The sequence below is a fragment of the Taeniopygia guttata genome, chromosome 5, assembly GCF_048771995.1.
Source record: "Taeniopygia guttata chromosome 5, bTaeGut7.mat, whole genome shotgun sequence".
In the NCBI taxonomy this organism is placed as follows: domain Eukaryota; kingdom Metazoa; phylum Chordata; class Aves; order Passeriformes; family Estrildidae; genus Taeniopygia; species Taeniopygia guttata.
The window spans coordinates 43487950-43511098 of NC_133030.1; the positions used below are offsets into that span (position 1 = coordinate 43487950).

Genomic DNA, 23149 nt, shown 5'->3' on the forward strand with positions numbered 1-23149 from the left:
TGATGGACTTCTGTTGATGTCTGTTTTTTTCCTGAGAGTTGGCTGCAAAGGATACAAACTCCAGGGCCTCATCCAGACCTCTTTGTAAGTTATTCTACCTCAGCTTCTGTGTAGTCCCTGCACCTTGGTCTCTGGTGTGGATGGCTGAATAGCTGTGTCTTTCATATTGACTTGTCTGCCATGTGTGCTGGTGTTTCAATATTCCATCAAGGGACAGTCAACACCAGTAACTGTCTTATGAGCTTTACATCTTTGGCAGAACTTTACTACCTTTAAAGTATAATTTTTCTAAAATAGTGACCTTATTATATTCCTTTCTTGATACCAGTTCAGTTCAGGCATGGCTGCCCACATCTGCCAGACTGCATGTGCTTCCAGGTCCACTTCAAATCCCTACTCCTGCTTCCCCGTTCTATTAATCTGAGGCAGTGATGTGCTTCAATAAGACTTCAGGCTTGCTTGTATCTATGTAATTATAACCAAAGCCAGAGGAAGGATATGGACACTGGGCAGATTCTGTCTGGGACTGGGCTTTGCCCTCTGCATGCCATCATTGTACTGGATTGTCCAATGCTGCATCTGTCATTCCTGCTCTTTGTCCCAGGTGGTGAGGATCATCAGAGGGCTGGAAAACCTCTCCTATGAACACAGGGTGAGAGAGTTGAGGTTGTTCAGCCTGTAGGAGGACTGCGGGAGACATCATAGCATCTTCCAGCACCTAAAGGGGGCCTACAAGAGAGCTGGAGAGGGACTTCTACAAGGGTGTGGTAGTGATAGACAAGGGAGAATTACTTCCAACTGAAAGACAATAGGTTTAGTTTAGATATTAGGAAAAAACTTATTTTCTGTGGTAGTGGTGAGATACTGGAACAGAGAAATCATGTCTGCTCCATTCCTAGAAGTGTTTAAAGCCAGGCTGGATGGGACTTTGAGCAACCTGATTTAGTGGAAGGTGCCCCTGCCCATGGCAGGAAGGTTGGAACTAGATGATGTTTAAGGTCCGTTCCAACCCAAACTATGATACTATGAAACAAAATGCAGTACTGTCCTGCACAAACATACACTGCAGGAACCCTCTGCACAGCCTGCCTCTTCACACACACAAACACCGTCCTGATCCTATTCTTCATTTGCCTCTCTGTGGATGGATCTTGCCTACCATTTCTCATACAAGCTGTGTACACAAATGCCCTGCTCCATGCTTCCTTTTTAACTCTGTGCTCAAGCCCTGGCACAGCTTCACTTCCTGACCAAACCCTTGTACCCAACCTCTTCACACTCTGTATAGTCACATAAAACTGCCCATACACATTCCCCCCTTCAACCCCCCTGCTTTGTCTTACATACTTCTTGAAGCCCCCAGGCTCTCAAAGCTGAATCAGAGGCATTTAAGATGAGGCACAGGTGATGTGTGTTTCTCAAGGTGGCATAGGTGATATGTGTCCCATATATCCTCAGGCTCTGGTAGCTGGTTATTTCTCACAGGAGTGCTGCTGTTGTGCAGGCTTACTGCTGGCTGGGCCTTTGGGGCATCTCTGCAGTCCTTCCCCGGCCTGGCTGTGACTAACATGGAGTTTCTTGTTGTGGCTCCTTGACCCTTTCCTACACAGGTTTCAGCCAGTGCATTGCAGTAATGTGTATCTATCTGGAGTCAAAATGTGTTTCTATCTGGAAATTCATTTGTTCCTGGGTGTTTTCTTAAATCTAACCTTCTTGCTTATGTGGCAACTGGCCCCATCTCTGTGGCCTTTCAAGTGAGGCTTCATCTTGGTACAGGTAAGAAATTTTTTACATTGAGAACTACCAGTCATGGCAACAATTTCCCCAGGGATGTGGTAGAGACCTCATCACTGAGATTTTCAAGGCTTCCTTTCTCTTGAAAAGTTAAACCAGGCCATCTTTTGAAGTCCCTTCCAGCCAGAGCTGTTCTGTGAGTTGATGTTTCTTTACAAATGTTCTGTCTTTGCACCAGGCTGCTGGCAGTTGTAGGGGTGATATGTCATTTGGGAATATGTCTTCAGGAGTTCAGCCAAGGGGCTCTGTGTGTTGGGAACTTCCACATATATTATTACATGTGTGGCTCAAGAGAAATGGGAACTTTGAGGGGATGTGGGTCAATTGGCTTGTTTTCACCTGTAATTTGTGAGCATTTGCACTTGATGTCTAGATTCAGACCTCAAAATGAGGTCAATGTTGATGATAAGGTCAAGGCTTCAGGCATGCTTGACAGGAAGTTACTGACATTCTATCTGTTGTGATGAGAAAGGAGATAGAAGGGATGGTTTGACTGAGAAGATGAGGAACTGTGCTTTAGCTTCATTGAATGTGAACAGGGATGTGACTGAAAGAAGATGACACAGAAACAGGCTGAAATTGTAGTTTGGCTAGAAGCAGGCTGATGTAGAGTACAGAGCCAGAACTACAAGTCAGCAGAAAGGAAGTGGGAATTTTATGTGAGCTATTATCCAGATGCAGTGGTGGGGAGTAGAGGTTGTGAGCAGAGCTTTGTGTAGCATCTCCAGAAAGCTAGGAAACGGATAAGCCAGCTGCTCAGATATACTAAGAGAGCGATTAAAAGAGCAGAAGGCTGAAGAGACTCTTCCCTTCCTTAGGAGCTACTGGGATATTCCTGCTAAGTTAGCACTTTCAGCTCTATTGCCTGGGAGTGAGCTGAAGAGCTGCAAAGAATACAGAAAGCCTTGAAAATCTTAATAGAAAGGAGCCACTGCTGCTCTGCATCAGCCATGGAATAAGAATCCCTTTGGGCAGATGGGATGCAGCGGAGTTGTCTTCTGCTATGCTTCCACTGTGCACTGGTGTAACAAATGAGACCCTCCTTTGTTAGCAAGGAGAGGAAAGAGAAAGAATGCTTTCAATTAAAATACAAAAGATGGCTGGGAGTGGTATCATTGTGTGCTCTTGAAGGACTATGATTCCGGTCTGTCTGAACAACTGACCAGTGTGGCTCCATCCTCACAGACAGGAGAGATGCAGAGGAAGTAGTATTTCCCCAAAAAGGGAGAAGAGAGTGGATTTAATGAGCGTTGCTCAACTGGGAGAAACATAAAAGACCAAATTAAACAGCGCATTTGTATATACAAGGGAAGAACAGGGAAGCATCTGCCCCATAGCTTGTACTGTTGGAGTGAATAAGTAGCTCACAAGTCACTATTTTCTTTTTCAGCATGATGGAATGGAAAGCAAACAGGATTATATATGTGTATACACACCTTGGCTTTTTTCTGCTTTAGTCTGTGCATTTTGCATAGGCTATAAGGTAGTTATGTCATGCAAAATAGAGTGCACAGTGACAGTGTTTACTGTGCACGTAGAGAAACTGCAGTTTTACATCTTCACTTTCCACACAAGCGTAGTTGTTGGTGGACTCTTGTTTGACCATTAGGATAAGGAAGCACTGGCTGCCGTTGGAGGCCAGTCACAGACAGGCTGGGCTGCAGAAATGGTTTAGGGTATCAGGAAGATGACTAGCTGCACAAGATGTTATTTTATATTCTGAAGTGGAAAGAAGTTGGATGCTGAACAGGTCACAGGTCATTGTGGTAATTAACTGCATCTGGAGACAGAAAAAAAGCATTTTCTCAATGTCCATGTCAGTGTTAGAAGGACTGTTAATCCCTTTGTTATCACTTGGGGATTCTGAGGAAATAGTTGATTCAGCAATGCAAGGTTCTTCCACGTTCCATCTTCTCCACAGGGAAGTGAACTGGATTTGCAGCTTAAAATGATGATGTAGCTTCCAACAGCAAAACCTTTCCCTTGGTGCAATGGACATTTTTAAGAAATAGAATTTCTTGGAATGTAATTCTGTGTATAAGGTAATAAACATGAGGGAAAGCTACTTGTATGTAGTACTTTGACCAGGAATAATGTTCACACACAGACGTGGATGGATTAGAAACTTATTTGGAGACATCCCAGCTTTGCTGTTTCCTTTCTTTGGTTTCATCTATTATGCTTGTGTTAGCAAAGATGAGCTAGCTCTGCAGATGATGTCTGGACTCTTCTTTCTTACAGTTTAGCTTGATATCTGCCATACATCACAAGTATATTGTGCAGTTTCTCTGCTTTCAGAGTGCTTTGTGAAACCAGCACCTGGACAAAGAACAGCCGAATGAAACTAAACACAGAAGAGGCTGTGGTGAAATGCTATTGGAAAACCTGTGGAACTCCCAACTGTTGAAAGCATTTCTGGGTGCTGTGCTAATCTGTTAATCTTAGCAACCTGTGTCTCTGGAAGGTAGTAAGACATTCAGTAGCTGAACTGGTGAAAAACATTTATCTCCTTGTGCCAGTTAGGACGATGTTCCTGAGCCAGTTGTGTTCCAGTATGGCCATCACAATCCTTGCTTTTGTTAGGCTGAATGTTGTTTATTTGTGGGAGCCATGGATAAGTGGCTCACCTTTTAGAGAGATGGGAGATGAGGTCCACCTCACACACAGGGTCCCAGGAGACATTCATCTGCTCTGTCTGCTCATTGCTCTTACTGCCTGTTGTAGCTGTCACCACTGAGATCTAGGTTTCGATCTGAGATGAGTGATAGTCTCAGACAGTTCTGCCTTGTCTTAAGGGTCTGACTTACTCAGGAAAATAAATGAAGCTACCATGAATGTGTCTGAGCACAGACTATTATGCAGGAGCCATCAGGGATGGAGTAAAAGGTGCTTTTCCTTAAGGTATAGCTCTGTAATAATTAAAGGTACTATAGCAAGTCAAGTAGACTGATTCTATTGCTGCACAGCTCAATGGATGGATATAATGAGTACAAGAGTGGCTTTGTGTAGGCTTTTCCACTGCTTGTCTAGCCAAAAGAGACTAGAGAAAAAGGATCATAGGTGAGCAGATCAGGAAGTATCCAGGATTGTAGGTATCAGACAGTGAATGAGTGAGCGAATATAGTCTCTGACTGAGGGGGACCAAGGACTCTTCCTTTAGCAGAGTTCATTTTCTGAAACACTAATGCTTTTGTAACTGAGAAATGCTGCCAGTAGGATCCTAGAGAAGATTCTCAGGGTTTTAGCAGGTAGTGGGCTGCATGGGTCCAAAGTGGTACAAGATAGAAATAACAGGAAAAAGTGAACTTCACATCCCACCTGAGTCACAGCCCTTTTTCTGCAAGAAATGCTGATGGACAGTCCTGACTTTGTGAAATGTTGGTAGTGATTAACAAAGTTACAGTGATTGGCATGCCAGGAGCAAATATGTACCATTGGCATGTGAAGTGACATGTTTGTGACTGTGTATATGTATTATACAGATAGGTTTTTAAAAGCAAAGCTAAAAATTTGGCACTTATAAACTAGACAAGGGCAGATTTCTAGCTGTGTTGACAGCCCTAATTCTGCTCATTGAAGCATGAGCACTGTTACATGGTGTGGCTCAGCATCACATGGGATATCAAGGAGAAACAATGTTAGATCTCAGCTCTTCCAAATTCTAGGCAGGCACCTTATTGCATGTCTCCCCCTGAAAAGAACCGCCTTACTTTTCCATCCTGTGCACTGAAAGATGCAGGGATTTTTTGTAATAAGCCATAGGTAACTGTATTAGTGCATGAGAGCACACACATACCTTTACCTACATTCATTTGTATGTAGCATATACCTCTCTATATAGGCACACATATGTGTAAATGTAATATGAACACCAGTGAATCCATTGAAACCAAAACCACTGTTCTGTATATATCTACAATATTATTAAAAATAATGTATTAATAAATATATGTTCTTGACAGATGAATTTAGGAACCATCAATTAAGCTTGGCATTCATTAAGTGGGGAGAAGTCCAATCAGATTTCACTGACTCAACAAAGCTGCCTATAAATTGTGGGCTTTTTGTTCTGATGTTTGATGAATTATTCTTCATAATCCACTGTCTACTGCAATAAATCTAATCTTTCAGTTTTTGCTGTCTTAATAATTCTCAGAGCAACACTGTGACATTTTGTTTTCATAGAGGGGATAGAAAGGCTGGAACGATGGAAAAAAACCCTCACTTGCTGTCTGGGAAGTATATTGCTCTACAACAAAGTAACATTTTTCTCACACTTAGAGCTTTGGTTTTGCAGACTTGCAGGGATCAATGAGCCCCTGGCAACATGAGCCGTTATGTGTATCTTGTTGAAAAGATGACCAGCCTAGGATGAGGTTCACGTTCCTTAAACCAGGAAGGGAATTCAATTTGAGGGCAATAGTGCGCTTGTGTTCATTAAGTGAATTCCAAAAGTCCTGATGCCTTCTGCTATTAACGATCCTGCATCTCGCTGCTTCCTGAATTTGTCTTGAACAAACTGCTGACACATGGCCAACATTAATCACAGTGACAGAGCAGAGCCACCACATCTCATGTAGAATGATGTTACATAATGTTGGGCTGGGGAAGGGCTCCATGACTTACGCTCCTGCTGCAGAGTACCATGCTAGCAGCCTTTCTGGAGAGGGAATAGAACATGCCTCTCTGTGAAGTGGGCAAGTTGAAACCAGGCAGTAATACTCCATCATTTGCTGCAAAACATGGATATAAAAAGGTTGGGATTAAGAGGCAATATATTTCAAAGGAAATTAGCTAGCAAGACATGCACATTTAACTTTTATGGTTTAGAGATTAAGATATCAGGCTGGAATTTGGGATATCTGGGTTAAAACCCAGCTCTATTCTCAGAACATGCTAGGCAGGTCACGTAAGGTAATACTTTTAGAAAGGACTCAGGATTTGGGAGCTTAAATCCAATTGATTTCCAGTATCTTCCTAAGTGTTTAAGGACAAGATTGGCAAAAAATACTGAGGCATCCTAGTGCCCAATATTGTGGCATCAGGTGGTATGTGCTACAGACCTTGGGAAGAGCAGCTGTGCTTTGGGAAAGCACTTCAGCATGTGAGGAAGCCTTTAGCTGACATCTGGGAATTCCTGGAAAGCATAAGTTTGTTCAGGGCCCATGGTGGCTGTGCATCTCATACCATGGCGCTCTGGGCTTAATGTGGTCTCTAGGTGCAACCTCAGCACAAATACATAATAGTAAGTGTCTAAGTAGATAGATGCTGTTAGAACTTTTATATCAGTTCCTTGAGGTGTGGATACTAATACTAGCAATCATGCATATTTTGTGTATTTAAAATTAAATGAACTTCATTCTTCAGAATTAAACAGTCAGGGCTTTGTTTCCAGCAAGTGAAGTAAAGCACACATTCATTTGCTGGTGGAGCATGTGCCTGATGGAGACCTGGCTTGCAGAAGGAGCGAGGGAAACCACTGTTTGCAGGGACACCTCTCACCTGTATGGCTGTAAATCTGCAGCTGGCTGTCCTGTTCCTTTGAAAGAGCAGCCCTAAAGTTCCTTTTAAACCTTTATTAAACCTGTTGGGAAACTATGCTTGTTTCATCTGCTGCCAGGATTACAGATGGTAGCAACGAATTTGATGAGGCTATTTGAGACCAGCTGTAGCCTGGAAAAAAATTGAGAGTTCCTGAAGTCAGGTGGGCTCCAAGATTGTCCTAGACCTTTCCTTGTTAATCATCCATCCTGGAAATTACAGTTTTTGTTAAGGGTGCTTGTGAGCAGTAAGAGCCTGCAGCCTGTTCCAAGAACTCCCTGCTTGCACGAAATGGATGCAGCCACCTTCCCTTGGAAAGACCCCACTCCCCCGCAGGCAGCGTGGGAGCCAGGCTCACCTCTTCTCTGCTTCCACGCCATATCCCCTCTTGCTTGCTTTTGCATGTCTGGGACACACAGCCTGCAGCAGAGGCATTAGCTGCCTCCATCAAGCTGAGAAAAGACAATTCCATAATGAACGAGGGTCATTTGCTAAGTGGGGGGTCCTGGAGCCCAACCATAATTGTGCTTCTGTTTTATCTCAGCCTCACACCTGCTCATGTAATTGATTTGCTGTGATCTGTTCCCTCCTCCTGTGCATACTCTGCCCTTCTGCTTCTGGGGTATCCATCAATTCTCTGGCCCTATTGCAGTCCCTTGCCTTGCTGTCCTTGTCTGCAGCTTGTGAATGTACACAAATTTGCCCTGAAATTGTGGGAGGGCCACTGAGTTGGCTCTATGGGACATGACTTCTAACCTGACTTCCATGTCCTAAGTAGCAAGTTTTTAGATGAAACTCTTCTATCCAAAATAACTCCTAGACACAGCATTCTTCAACTATGTTTCTTTAGAAAACTTAGTCATAAGGTATATAAAGATAATAAGGTATATATTATTACTGCCAGAGGGAACATGCGCAGCTTTTTTTTCCACCTGCACGCATTCAGTTCTTGTGACAATGGCAGGATTTACAGTGTAGGCAATTAAGAATTTTTCAAATCCAGAGCAGATGGAATTTATCCAGTTTATATATGATCTTAACATAAATGTACCTTACTGGATTCAAGCCACTGAACTCCCAATTCTGTGTTTTAACCTTGGGGGATGTTACCCAGCCTTATGACAGTTTGACTAGTAACCACTTTGTAAAGGATACATCCCTGTGATACAAGGATGTAGGGTAGTGAGACATGAAGAAAATTCCAGTTTGACCTCATGTGGCAGGTTCTCTGCATTTTTTCTTCCTTATGGGATCTTACAGCCCGGCAGGCTCTTGGCCACCTTAAATCTTTACCCTTAACAGATCCTCTCTCCAGGCAATACATAAACTTCACATAAAGGTAAAAGTCCCTGTGTCTTGAACACATTTTCTCTTGAGACACAAGTGTCAATAAGTTTGAATTATGGACCTGCTGTAATTAAAAACCACATAACTAGTTGTTTTTAAATGCAGTTGTTTTACTTAATTGATTTTGCCGCCAGGACCAAAGACAGTTAATTAAATAAATAAAATGCACCTTCCTAGTGAATTACTGGAGGCAGCTGAGTCTGTGTTGGTGTCTAATTACTGCAAATGCTCCAGTTTGTTACTAGCAATAGTTTTCTGTGGAAGGCACTAGGAGAGAAGGGGGTGGGGTGGTGTAGGAGGGGGCTCATTCCTTGGCAGCTGCAGGAGGGAACAGGCTGCTCCTTGTAGTATTTTTCTTCCTTTTCAGCAAAAAGAGTATTCATTTAAGGCTTTACATGAAGACTTTGCTTAGAAGGTCTTTATTCATATTTAATTGCTAGGTTGCTGCAGCTCCCATCTTTAATTACCTTTTAAAAAGCAGGTTATGAAAATGCACTGACATTCTTTCTTTTTTGTTACTGCATAAATTATAGGCTTCTCAACTGCTCACTTGAAATCAGTTGAGCCTGCAAGAAGGGTAGGACAGGTTCCCTTTGCTGACTTCTGGAAACCTCAGAGCTTATGTTCACCTTGCCCTACAGAGCAGGACAAAAATCCTCAACTGACATTACATGCACTATGCCTGAAGCCACATATCTGTGTTGGCCCTTCCTGTGAGCTGTGACTGTGTGGAGGGGCCTGGCTCATCAGCTAGGCTGAAGTCACACTACCATGGTTGTAGTGTTGCAGAGCCTGTGCTGCCAAGAGGGTCTCTAGCAGGGTGCTTTGCTATGTAGGGGAGGTGGGCCTTTGCCCTCTCCCATTGCCTCACCCATGTCTACCTTGGATTTTGCTTCCTGGATCTGCTCCTGGTAAATCTACTTCATCTGAAACTTTCCTTGTAGTCCAGTCCTGAATTTCTCAGCTTCTTATAATTTCCTCTCCTGCTTGCCAAGTGCTTTGCTACCCCTGATTGGTGCTTTTCCTGAGCTGAGAGCACTGGTTACTTTTATGGAAGGTGTGACAAAGGCCATCTCATTAAACATGTTTTCAGGCCAAGTTGTCAAGGTTGAAACAGCAATTTTTGTCCCCTTGCCCTGAATGCTTCCCTTAACCACTGCTCCCAGTCATGTGCTGGCTTTCACCAAGTAAGCTTGCTGCTGTTCTAATGCACAGGAATACACGCTGTCAGGTTTCGGGGGTGATGGTGGGTGGTATTAAATATCTGCAAAAGAAATACATGCAAAGGAACAGCTGTTGGCTTCTGCACCCAGGATGCTGGCCATAATCACTTCAAGCCATTTTCAGGACAACCTGAAGAAGTCTCTCACACACTGCCTGGCTTCTACAAGTCCAAGATGATATGTGCTGATGGGACTTTGTCACAAGTTTCCATAAGTGCAGTATCTCCAGGGCACTTGCGTGTTTGGCAGGCTTCACTCAGAGGTCAAACAATGACAAGGCTAAGAGAGAGGACAGAAGAAGGATGAAAGGGCTGAGTCTGCCCAGCTTTGGCACATGAACTCTCTGGCTTATGGTCAGAGCTTTCCTGAGAATGGCCTCTGTTACCTCAAGCTGATGCCTTTCTCTTCTCTTGGCAGATAAAAGAGCTCTTTGTGAGTTTTGAGGACACTCCCTTGGGAGCAGCATCACTAGCCCAGGTACACAAAGCAGTGCTGCAGGATGGAAGAACGGTGGCAGTGAAAATCCAGCACCCCAAAGTCCAAGCTCAGAGCTCCAAGGATATTTTGCTAATGGAGGTAAAATTACATGTAGACTTCAAACTTACAAAATAATTGCCATTGAAGTGTATGGGGACCACGTTAAGCTATGGCGTAAGTAGGTATAACAACACCAACCTGTGCCTTTGAAACCTCCACAGAGATCAATGCTGTCTTTCAGGAATAATACAGAAAATTGGTGAGGATTGCAGTGTTGGTGATTGTATGGACGGAGAGACTGAACAACAGGGTAAGAGGGAAGGAGGGCAGAAGGAGAAGACAGGTAAAGATGAATGACATTATAGTAAGTCCATATAAGACTTAAGAAATAGAGAGTGAGTCCTGAAGTCTCTTTTCAGCCTGTGTGCCCATTAACTGGTCTCAGGGACCATTTACTGATGTCTTATAGTCAGGCCTGTGTGGTCAAGGAAAAGAATTGTTTATGATCAGCATGTTTTTCAATTAAATTCTAGTGTGGATTCAACGGTGGATGAGGTTGCTATGATTCAGTTTTGTTTCTTGATCAGCTCCTTAATGCTGAACTGATTAATGGTAGAAACAAAACCACTGAAATACAGAGAGGGTCACCTAACCGGGGAAAATACACAAATGAGAGATTCAGCTAGGAAAAAAGTTTCAATGCCTAGCTCCTGTTACTCTCCTGAATGGTACCATTCTTATTTCCCAGTGCAGTGCTGTAGCTTTTCCCAAGCTTCTAAGTCTAGCCATGGAAAGGCGGAAATGGAAATAAACTGCAACATTGTACTGCATTGCAACAGACAAAGATACCAGCAATATAGTATAGAACATGAAATGGGCAGGGCTGTGATGGAGGAGATGGGAAGGATTAGGTCTTTAAGTGGTAACACTAAAGTTTTTTGCTCTCCTAATAAAGCATATATATGTATATGTCTGTATATACAGTAAGTGCACATTAATTGGCAGACAGATAAGTCCATGGTACTAAAGAGGGGAAGCTTAAGCTGAGGAGTTCTGATGCGTGTTTGGAGGGTATTGCTGATAGAGTAACACAGTTCTCCATCACAGAAGATCAGAAATCAAAGATTCTGCCAGCAACCTCTCAAAATACCATGTAACTAAAACTTCTTTAGGCAGTTAAAATACCTTGCTTTGAGCAATCCTGGCTAGTCTGCATAGAAGCACAGTTGGTTCCAGTTGGGGCACATAAGTTTGCATCTGAGTATTTAATTTGAACTCATAGTGTAAGAAACTTTGGGTTCCATAGAGATCTCCCAATAAGAATAGGATCTATCTGGTTCAGTGCTGGTTTGAGAACACAGAACTCTTTGAACTGGCTTTGGGTCCAGCTGTAGATTTGAATTTGATTCAGATCTTCTCCAGGACTCACTGCAGTGGACTGCCCAATGAATTTGCTTCTGTGAGTCATCATGTGCACAGCACTTCTCAGGAGGCTTATGACATCCTTCTCTCCCTCCCAAAACAAGGTGGCAGAAAAAGAGCAGTCAAGGATTAAGGATGAGCAGGTAATGAAAGAGTATGGGATCAGGGCAATAAGAGGATTCTGTGTGAATGACCCAAAACCTGTGTTTACCTTGGGACATTTGCCCTTCTAATAGTGAATATTTCAGGAATATACCTCCTCACGCCATGTTGCTGTGATTGCTGATTATACTGGTAACAGACATTTAAACAAATTATTTTAGAATTATTCCTGTCTTTTCTGGCTTTAAACTATTCATTCTGGGAAACTTGAAAATAAACCAATGTTTTTTCTTTTGGTAGTTTAGTACTGTCCTTCTTGTACAGACAGTCTGGTTTACCATTCACATGTTGTATATACACAGGTACGGGAAAGTAGCTCAGAATGTGACACATGCAGTTTTGTTTTTAAAAGGTCTCTCTTATGGAGTCTTGGCTTACATGCATCATTGTATCCTTGTGTGGGACTGTCTTTGTTTAGACTGCATAGAAAGCCAGATCACATGTGCTAATGTTCTGGTCTTTTAAGAATCAGACTGACACTGCAGCTAGGTAAAGAGGTTAATTTAAGTATTGACGGAGGTGGTCTTATCTAGAGACTGATGGGAAGGAATCTAAACAAGAATTCCTAAATTCACTTGAGGTTTCATAGCATCAGTGCTGACTCTTTAAAAATCAGTACAGCATCTGATAAACCCAGAGAGAGATACCTCTGCTCTCTATATATCAATAATTATTTCAAGACAATATGTTAGACAAGTGTCAGAAAAGGGGTAGGCAAAATACTTGTTAGGATGTCCCTGCTGATGGTCAACTTGGCAAATTGATTGAAAAGAGCATTTGAAGAAAGTGAAAAAAATGCACGAATTTTCTCATGTCAGGCACCAATGAAATAATCTTGGAGACCCTATGAAGTTTATGTTCATGTTCATGAAGATTGCTGGTTACATTTCATTTGGGTGACATAAATTTGAAAGGATTTATGCCTCTAGATATAACAGTAAAAAATACAATTCAATAGTGTCTGGAACCCGGTGATTACATTTTTAAAGGAACATTGAGTTTGCAACTGACATTTAGATAAGAGAAGTTGAGACGGGGTGGAGAACAAATGTTGTCACACAACTGAACAGGAGCAGTGATGGTTCATAGATTTATTTTTGTCATACATTTCAATGATAGCAGCTTCCTGTGTGTACTTTAAATATTCCTTCTGCAGTGCAGGAGTTCCCACCCCAGTGGTGGAGATTGAGAAGGGGAAGCTGTGCAATAACACATACTTAAAAGCCTTATGAATGTGCAGAACAGGTGAAATAAGGACAGCAAAGTGCATTCTATTTTATTTTTTTTTTTACTTGTTCTATTACTCAGTTAGTTAAAAACAGTCAAAAAATATTTTCCTTAAGGCGTGGTCCAAATTGTCAGCTTGTGTAAATTTGCAGCTCTGGTATAGAAACTATCCCTTTATATGAACAGAAAGCATACTTTGCTGCTGTGCAGCTTTGATTATGCCATCCAGTTGTTGATTCACTCACTCCTTAAATGTTCCTTCAATCAAATGTTTCAAGGAACTTTTGGCTGGGATTTTCAAGGTGCTGTGTCACTGAATATCTAATCTCTTTAAGAAGAAGAGCATTCCATGTGGTGAATATATGATACTTGGGAAATACCTCCTCAGCCTTGTGAGAATGGCTTTGCCTGATGCTGAAGAGCAACTTGCCCTCTGCGCTCCACCAGAAGTGTTATTTAAAGATCTGTAACCTACTTACTGTATCCAAACTCCACTGTCTTCTTTGAGCTGCCCAGAGGATTTTCTGTGCTCAGCAGTGGAAGAAGTAACATTGAGGTGACAAATCTTACTTTAGGTCTTCCTCGTCTGCATTATCTGAGAGCTGTTCAAATGAAGCCAAAGAATGACTTGTAGAATTATAGGACTCAGAAGATAATTGCTCCAGGGCAACACCCTTGGTGAGATCTGGCCATGTGGTCTCTTCTCCAGAGCTTTGTTTTACTTCTAGGCAGCAGCCAGCTGACCTCCCTTTGATGTGTGTGCCATCATTTAACTCCTAGATATACCTTTCTCTGTGGAAATGTAGGCCAGAATTTTTGTTACTTGACCAAGGCGTGACACTGTGTTATGATACTGCAGGAATCCTAAAAGCACTTGTTTTTCTTATCTGTAAGTTATATGGAATGATCCTGTCAAAACAGGATATGTGTGTAGCTGTGTGGCTTTGGAGCCAGCATGCAACTGATCATCTGTTTCCTTGTTCTCAGGTTCTCCTCTTGGTTGTGAAGCAGATTTTTCCAGATTTTGAGTTCATGTGGCTGGTGGAAGAAGCTAAGAAGAATCTGCCCTTGGAGCTGGATTTTCTCAATGAAGGCAGAAATGCTGAGAAGGTTGCTAATATGCTCAAAAACTTTGACTTCCTGAAGGTGAGGAAACACATATTTCTCTCTATGATTGTGCATTAATAGTCTCCCTTTCTGTGTCTTATGCCCTTCATTCACCAAGTGGAGGAACCATAAGAAGGGGAAATGGAGTTCAGCCCCTCTGTGTTGTTCATCCTAGACTGCTTTGCTAATACAGACCAGAAGATGCTCTGAGACATGCTTTCTTCTCGTTTGTTTCCTACTGAATGCACTCTAGTGGGTCAGGAGTTGTGGCTTGGGACCAGCAGTCTCTGGAGCCTGCTGCTCATTTTCCCAAGTTCTCCTTCTGAATTTCATTTTCATTTTCTTTCTGAACTTGTTCAGAGACTATGAATTTTTCATTCTTTACTGAGCCATCTGGTGTTACCTTTCCTTGGGTTCTATATCAACTAAGGGCAAGAAATGGACATAGAACAGAAAAGCTAGACTGAAACTGATGATGTCAAGTAGTATTGAGGATATTTTGTATCTCAGGAAGAAGCATATTCACATTAATCCTTTCTACTGCAAAAAAAAACACATTCTCACCCTAGAATGGGACATTTATCCTTTATACACATCTATGGCTAATGCATTCATGTTACTTCATACAGAAACCAAATTGCACTCATGTGTGGTCTTCCCCACTGATACTTTTAGCCCACCTCCCCTGCTGCATACTTAGGTCACTGATGAATGTCTCAAGTACAACCAGACATGTACACATCTCATTCTTGGAAGGACATAAGGCCACATCTTCAAAGTCACACATTCAGAAATCTTTTACTGACATACAAGAGACACAAACCTCCAGTGTGTGCTTTCTGGAAACACACATAGTGCCATGTTTGCAGTCACTGATGTGACTCTGCCCATGGCACATACAAAAAGGCAGCAAATAACTCATCCTGTGGACCTTCCTGGATATACACTTCTAAATGAGCTTGTCCCCGCTCCTGTTTATGCAGACATCCCAAGATAGCAGTGACAGAGGTCTGAAATAAGGTGAGTTTTTGTTAGGCTTTACAGGTGGATATATCCATTTTTCCTTGCTCCTTCCATCTAAGAGATGTAATTCCATGTTGCCTAATGCCAGCTTTGGAGCAGTCCTTTTGGAGCCCAGTGGCAGCAGTGGCCTTCCCATAGACACAGGCAGCTAAAAGCCACCACATGGAAGGCCAGAGGCCAATGGTTCTGCTGAGTGGGCGCTCATCAGAAGTGATGCGCCTTAGAGAGTGTGTCTGTTACAGCTGTAAGTAGCATACTGTGAAGTAAATCCCCATGGAGACGGCCAATCACTTCCTTGCTGGGGTAAGGAGCTATCATGATATCAATATGTGTAACAATAACAAATGACTTGAGATGGCTAAATAATGGATCCTCCTGTCTGACCTGCCAATTCAGAGACGTGTTCATCACCTAAAAGCAACAGAAGAATTGGGCTTCTGTATCATAAATTTTCCTAAACATGCTAGAAAGCTGAGAAGTAGATTTTGTGCTGTGAACCTGTTTGAGCTTTTAAAGCCAGAGATAAATTATTTCCACACACAAGCATTAGAGCCAAACATCTGTGAGTAATTAAAAAAATCACTGAACAATTTGGCTATGATTGAGAGAGGCATCTCTGACAGCATGAATAGCACTTTACAAGCCCACTGACTTGCTTGTGTAAATCCTGAGACAAGACTGAGTGTCATCAGAAGTGATCTAAGGGATCAGTGAGCTAGATGGGATGGGGAACTGTTAGTTTCAGAGTTAGCAGGCTTTCTCATCAATCTAACTGCAAAGAATGGGCATACAGAGAAGCTGAGAAGGCTGTGAGTGTCTGAATCTCCCTTGCTCATAGTGGATCTGTGGCATCAAAGTCTAAGCAAGGTTCGCGTGCAAAGTATACCGGGGTGTTGAATGATGGGACTGAGGGACACTGAAATTACTCAGCAAAGGAGCCTTTGATCTAAAGTGGAACACACATGGTAAAGTAGAAGTGGTCTTTCTAGGACAGGAGCAGGAGGAAAGCAGATAATTTGTAAGGGATTGGGATATTGTCAATAGTTAAAAGCAGCAAATGCTTCTTGTTCAGGAACTATAATGAGCTACAGTGGCCTGGCTGGTCATCCCCTGGTTTTGGTCAGTTGATGGACAACACCTCTTACCTCTTCCTGTCCTGCCCCAAGGTGCTGGTCCTGAGTCCATGGCTGAGTCGGGAGGGTGAGGAGAGGGTGGGGTGAGGAGAGTGAGGAGAGGGGATTGCACAGCTGACTTACTATTTGCATGATCCAAAATTATTATGTCTGTTACAGTAATGGGGAGCACAGTAATGAGAGCAGAGCTCCCTTATGTCTTTGCTAAAATGTACATGTGTGGCTTCACCTATGTGCAAAAGCAGATTTGGGCAGATTGAGGGTTGGTCAGCACAGTAACATGAGGAATTTTGAAAGGGAATTCAGCAAAATAGCTCATGACAATAGGGACTTCAGCATGGGAGAAATGTGTCTGGAGAGGAAGGCTGGAAAATGGGGAGCCAGCCTGAGCGACACTTTTGTCACTGCCTCCCTGGATGACACCAGACCTCTTCTCTTGTACCTCACTCAGTTTCATCTACCACAGCTTGAATGAAAACTGCTTTGGCATTTTACACTCATTACTGTGTTGTTGGCAATAAGATAATTAAGGGTCTTACAGGGTTTCTGTGACAAGTCCCTTATTTGTGACACTCGATTTTTCTCCCAGTTCAATTGCAGATGGCCTAAGTATGTAGGGTTTGTCAGCTCAAAGGCATTCGTGTTCCAAGGGGCACTGCGGAGATACAATTTATGACGATGGCTTATAATTTTTAAAGCTGCGTAAGTGGACCCTGTGCATAGCAAACAAGATGCAGCTCCTGTCTAAAGGAGCTGAGTGGATGATTCAGAAACTTGCAATAGGTACTAGTTAAACAGCCCAGCTAGAGGAGCTTACCAGCTAGAGCAGGTAAGAAAGGTATCTCAGACATCACTTGGAACGGAGATGGTCAGAATCCTGTAGAGCATGGTCAGAAATGTTGCATGAGATCAGATCCTAGTGTAGTTGAATTAGTGTATTATCCTTCTACACATTGCTGCTGTCCTGTGGAAGAGGCTGATAGATGGATTTACCTCGCTTGTGCTCATCAAAAAAGCCAAGTCCTCCCTTCAGCTGCTTCCATTTTTACTCCTTTTCTGGGACTTGTGTAATATATTCTCCTTTCTTTCCCAAGCTATTGCCTGACCTAACCCATCTGTTTCTGTTTCAGGTCCCCAGGATCTACTGGGATCTCTCCACAAGGCGTGTCCTTCTCATGGAGTTTATGGAAGGGGGACAAGTGAATGACAGGGCCTATATGGAGAGGAATGGCATCAATGTCAATGAGGTAGTTTCTCAGCCATCTTTGAAATGGGCGTGCTGAGCAATGCAAAACTGATTTTGACCTTGATGCAAAATGGAGGCTGACAGGACAGGATGGGGTGGCACAGAAGAATAAGTACACACAGATGTGAACAGAGCAATCAATCTGAGAGATCTCAGTTCTTTGGAAAAGTACATAATCCCTTTTGAGGAATACTTCTCTAGGTGCAGAGCTAGGAAGATCTTCAAGGCGACATAGTGAAAGATGACCATGCTCTTGCATTAAAGACACTCATGGTTTGTTCCAAGATGGAAGTTCCTGTTACCCTAAAGGAACAAATTCAGTTTTTGATTATTTTTGTCTCATGGACTTAATATATTAATCTCTCTTTATTAAAAGAGATTTGGAAAGTTTTGTCTGTAGCAAAATGTGGTCAGCTCCATTCATCTGGACAAGTGAGAGAGTTGTTTCTTTGAGAATTTATCCTATACTTCTGATATAGGCAGAGGTGAAATCTAGCCCACATGCTCAGAAAGAATAATGAATATTCCTCAAGTCTTGAGAGTCAGAAGGGCTTGTTTTGATGCATTTATGGAAGGGCTCTTGAGCAATGTGTATTAATATTTTGAGGTGGGCTTCCTCATAGATCTCAGACAGCAGATCCATTTTGAGATTGAGGTAGTTAGCATAGTGTAGCTCCCCGGGATTTTTGTTGAATTTTATCAGACTGCTGGAGATAGCACAGTTGTAGAGAAACAGCTAATTTCATTTTTTCTAACTTGCAGAGGCTTTTGCTTGTGATAGGAGCAAGGTAGAGTGAAAATTTCTGCTAATTTTTTTTTATCCATGCCTTTGGAAGTTTGTTTTGTGATGACTTGGCTCAATACATCCATGCAGCAGTGAAATCACGTATTTTTCTGAGTCTGAGCTAGTCTCTAAATAATAGCTAAGAAGTAATTTTTAAAAAGTTGTCAACAGACTTCTACTGCCAAGTATAAGCCTCAGAGAGTTCCAGCCATCCATTGGTTAGAGGATGTTACTCAGCTCAGTGGTAGGACTGAATTTTCTTTCTTCCTTTTCTCTCCCCACCACCTGAAATTAATGATTAAGTTTTATTGATTGCCAACAAAGCAAGGTAGAAAGGAGGGAATACTGAGCCAGTCAGAATCATATGATGGGAAAAGAGATCTGTTATTATGGCCATAGTAAGATGAGGTAGGGGCAGTGCACACCCCAGACTTCTCCTGTGGCAAGGTGCAGCAGATGGGGAAAAATATTGTTTAGGTTAATTATTGCTTGCTGCTGTTGTTACGCTGGATAAAGGACTGCATGGCATAGTGGGGAGATGAGCAAAAGGTAGCAAACCCTGAAAGGAGCATGAGGAGGGGGTGGCAACCCAGGTTTCAAAACTGTTATCTGGTTTATAATATGACAGCAATCTTGGCTTTCAAGAGATGCATTAGCTCCCTATAAATCACCCGAATATATTTATTTTAACAATCCCTCTGTCATTTTACTCCATTTTGTTTTACGGTGTGGAGGCAGGGAAGTCTTCACTAAGCAGGATTTCTTTTTTGTGACAATGCAGCCTTGAAAAGCAAGCTGAGCCTCTCTCCTCTAAATGGAAAGGATCCCTGAGGTGAAAGCTCCCTTCAAACCAGGTTACTGACATTTACTTAATACCGTCTGTAGCAGGATTATCATTAAAGCTGCCCAAAAGCACATTAATCTCTCTGGATCCATCCAAGTGCTGGATTGTAATGGCATTTAATCAGAGAAGGCTTTGATTTCTAAAGACAAGTGCAAACATTGAAATATCTGCCTGTGGAACAGTTACTTATTCATGTTCAAGTGTACTTGTACACTGTAGTGTAGCTGAGGAGGAACATGCAACTGGGATATTGACAGTGACAGGGAAATCTGAAGAGGGGAGTTACCGAGAATGAGCTGGCAAGAATTTTAAGGGAAGACTAGAACATGGCAGGGCTAAGAAGGGGGCATCTGGAAACAGGGCTCTTTCTGCTTTAAAACACAGTAACATTTGCAGTCTTGGTTAGGAAGGTGTATTTGAAGGAAGTTGGTAGAGCATGGAAGAGAGAAAAATTAGACTGAGGTGCTCTCAAGGAGTTTGTAGCATACTGTATACAGGAGGAAAAGAAGGGCAGCAAGGCTACTTGTATGGATTTTTAAGAAGATTCCAAATGACACAAACATTCCTTTTGTATCCATTCTGATTATACCTGATTATTTTGTATTTGTATACAAATCTTAACAATATCTTTGGTCTGCCACATGGGCTCTCTGTGTCCTCTTCGTGAGCTCTCTGGCTGACTCTGCAGAGGCTGTTGTGTCTGCAGGCTCTAGGACCTGTGGAGCTTTTGATGCTATACATAGCATCAAACTAACCAGCCAGCTCAGGTAGCCAAGTGAAGAGTCCCCGTGATCAGTCTGATTTGCTTTTGAGTTAGGATGGAAAAGATGCCATGTACTTCAGCTTGTTAAGAGCCTGGTCACGAGCCATGGTTGATTCAGAAGTCAGAAAAGTGTTTTGTCCAGCTGAGAATTGAAAGCAAACAGCTAAGGTACTTAAGATGAGCTAATGTGTACAATTATTGCCATCTGTTACTCCATCCTACTGTGTTGTTTTCCTTCTTTCTGTTACTAAATGGATTCTGCAGTGAAACAGTATCTCATAGCTCGAAAAAGAGCCCAGTACTTTCCTCTAGCTGATGGCTTTGCAACTTGAAATACGCTTTCAGCATGGGATTTACCCTTCTGCCAAGAGTCAGGAGCTGTAGCTGTGTAGCTGCTAAAATTAAAGTGGGATTTCCCGGGGTGGGATCCTTTTGTCAGCAGTGGAAACCTCTCATGTCTCAAGTATTTGTGCTTATAACACTCAAGTGTTAGATTAAGCAGAGCATAGAGAAGAACACTGTTTCTAGAGAAAATGGCTATTCTTGCTCTTTGCACTTACTGAGTTAGTCTGGGGAGAGGTTTCTTTGCAGATTCTCTTACATTTCATCTTGTCTGAAGCTTAGTGAAATTCACAAGGCACTGATAAGCAGGAGTAGTGATCTCTGGTATTTTCAGCTTTTGAACTGTGCACAGACACCAGATAAAAGAGTTAAATTATACACAGACCTGTTTCTTACTGAAAGTTGGTATTGAGCAACAATGTCAATCAATTGCTTAAGACTCAACAAGATGGTTTACATTAAATCCAACAAAATACAACTGCATTTAAAACCAAGGGAAATGATCCCCATGGTCATTTTGGGTCTGACGGTGATGCAAGAAACAATAAAAAACCAATGACTAGCTTCTCTAGCTGTACCCTTTTGAGAATCTGTGCAAACTTGATGAGTCCTGCAGTTCCCTGGGTGGGTGAATCAGAGTATTTCTCCCCACTTACATACCATGGAAGATGGAGCATTGAGCATGAAAATAATTTCCTGAGTCCCCAGCAGAGAATACAGGGCATGCTGGGAGTGCACTCCAGGAGTCCTAAAAAGTATTTCTGTATCTTCAGAATATCAAGTGTCTTCAGACATCATCTTGCTGTGATGCTAGATAGTAATAGATGCTGCATAGTGAAGTATTGCCTAACAGAGCACTTTTGATCCTCACAAGTGGATCACAGAGTGTGAAATCAGATCTCTTGTGTGACCACCCTAATCTGATCTACTATGGATCAGAGCCATTTCAAAGCAGAGGCAGAGAAAGCTTCAAATTGTGGCTATTCTCCATCTACACCCTTTGTTAATTTGACACGAGTTTAATTGGCCAGAATTGCCCTAGCAGGATTAAGCAAAACCTTAGACAATGGCTGTAATAACAATGAAAGCAAGCAAAAACCCAATACAGTCTTCAATCCAATTAACCTTCGATTAAGGTTCCAAAATCAATGCTATTATTTTGGCCGGAGGAGGTAATATTGAGCCCTGAGAAATGAGCTGCACAACGACCTTTACTTTTAATGAGATCAATAGAAGTTAGTGTCGCCATCTCTTAAAATAATTGGCAAATATTACAGCCAAATTAAGGCCAGAGACTAGTATCTGCTCCTGATCTAAAGAGACAGTCACAGATGGAGGTGGGATGGGAAGGGATGATGCCCTATCAGGCAATTTCATCTAGGACTTATCAGGGGCAGGCAATGAGATCATCTCTACAGGACCATGACACAGTATTTTTTTCTTTTCTTTTCTTTTCTTCTTCACGTCAGCTAGAGTCATAGAGCCAGAACCACTCCAGCTTGCTCACAAGTCCAGGAGAGTATCAGTGACTTTCCCCAGATAACCTGGGCTGGTTTGTTATGTTGCATTATATCATGCTACCCATGAGCATGATGTATGTGCTTTTTACTGTAGGAATACTCAAACTCAAATTTGCATTCATTCTTTCTTTTCTGAGAGGTTTCTTGCTAACTCTTGTGTGTTGGTGTTTTTAAAGATACTCACTTGTAATGAACTTTCAAGAGTTTTGTTACTGTCACATTGGTCTGTCAGCGGGTGTGTCGATAGGTTGAGGGGGAGAGTTGCATAGAGGGTCAAGGGTGACAGGTTGTCTAGGCTTTCAAAACTGATAGCAGCAACATATTGTGGCTGTATACATATACAAGAAGAAATATATCACTGCTGGTACCTGCACTACAGCTTGGAATCCTCTGAGTTAGTTGACAGAAATGCAGTAGGGGTACTTGCTAAAATACTTGGTACAGTGGATATGACTCCATTAATGAGAAAAAGTGGGGATTAGTAGGGAAATTGTAAAGTAGGTAAGAAACTCACAGAAGCAATGAGATTTGCTCTTCAAACAGATGTCATTAAACAGGCTGGTGATGACCTCAACACAAACAGAACTGTATCAAGGAGATTGTTGATGACACCAAGCTGGGATATCTGCCATTGTAGAGGAGTATTGTAAATGCAGGTGAACTCAGTGGGAAGAAATGATGACAGCTGACTCCAGTTCAGAAGGCTGAATTATTTCTTTATTATAACTATGCTATAATACATTAATATACTATTTAAAGGAGATACTAAAACTACATGCCTACTTTCTCTAACTACCATGTCTAACTACAACTCATGACCCTGTTCGCGAGAGCCCAGACACAGGTGGATCTGATTGGCCATCAGGCTCAAACAATTCTCACCAGAATCCCATCAAGCAATCACCCCAGGTAAACAATTCTCCAAACATATTCCACACAGGAAAAACAAGGAGCAGAAATAGAAATTGTTTTCTCTTTCTTTCTCTCTGTGCACTTCTATGAAAAATCCTGAGAGAGAGAGAAATGTGCTTACCACAGAAGAGGACCAGAGTAGCAATAGCACTTGTTGGCCTTGAGGACTGAAGTGGTAGAAAGGAATAAAAAGGAGCAATGTCAAGTGAAAAGTCAGATTGAGTAGGTAAAAAGCACTTCATGTGCTTATGTTGCTCTAAAGTTCAGCTGTTATACATGTAT

The 23149-nt window shown here is 42.2% G+C and overlaps 1 protein-coding gene across 8 annotated transcripts in view; it reads left to right on the top strand.

The window, feature by feature from the left end:
- ADCK1 (aarF domain containing kinase 1) overlaps positions 1-23149 on the top strand; it is a 70485-nt gene that overhangs the window by 36978 nt on the left and 10358 nt on the right. For 7 of the 8 annotated variants that reach the window (XM_002200543.7, XM_072930300.1, XM_072930302.1 and 4 more), the window contains 3 exons: positions 10323-10481; positions 14181-14339; positions 17587-17703. In XM_002200543.7, the coding sequence (XP_002200579.5) occupies positions 10323-10481; positions 14181-14339; positions 17587-17703 (435 nt within the window). The remainder of the gene's footprint in view (positions 1-10322; positions 10482-14180; positions 14340-17586; positions 17704-23149) is intronic. The other variant, XM_041716824.2, reaches the window with a different exon arrangement.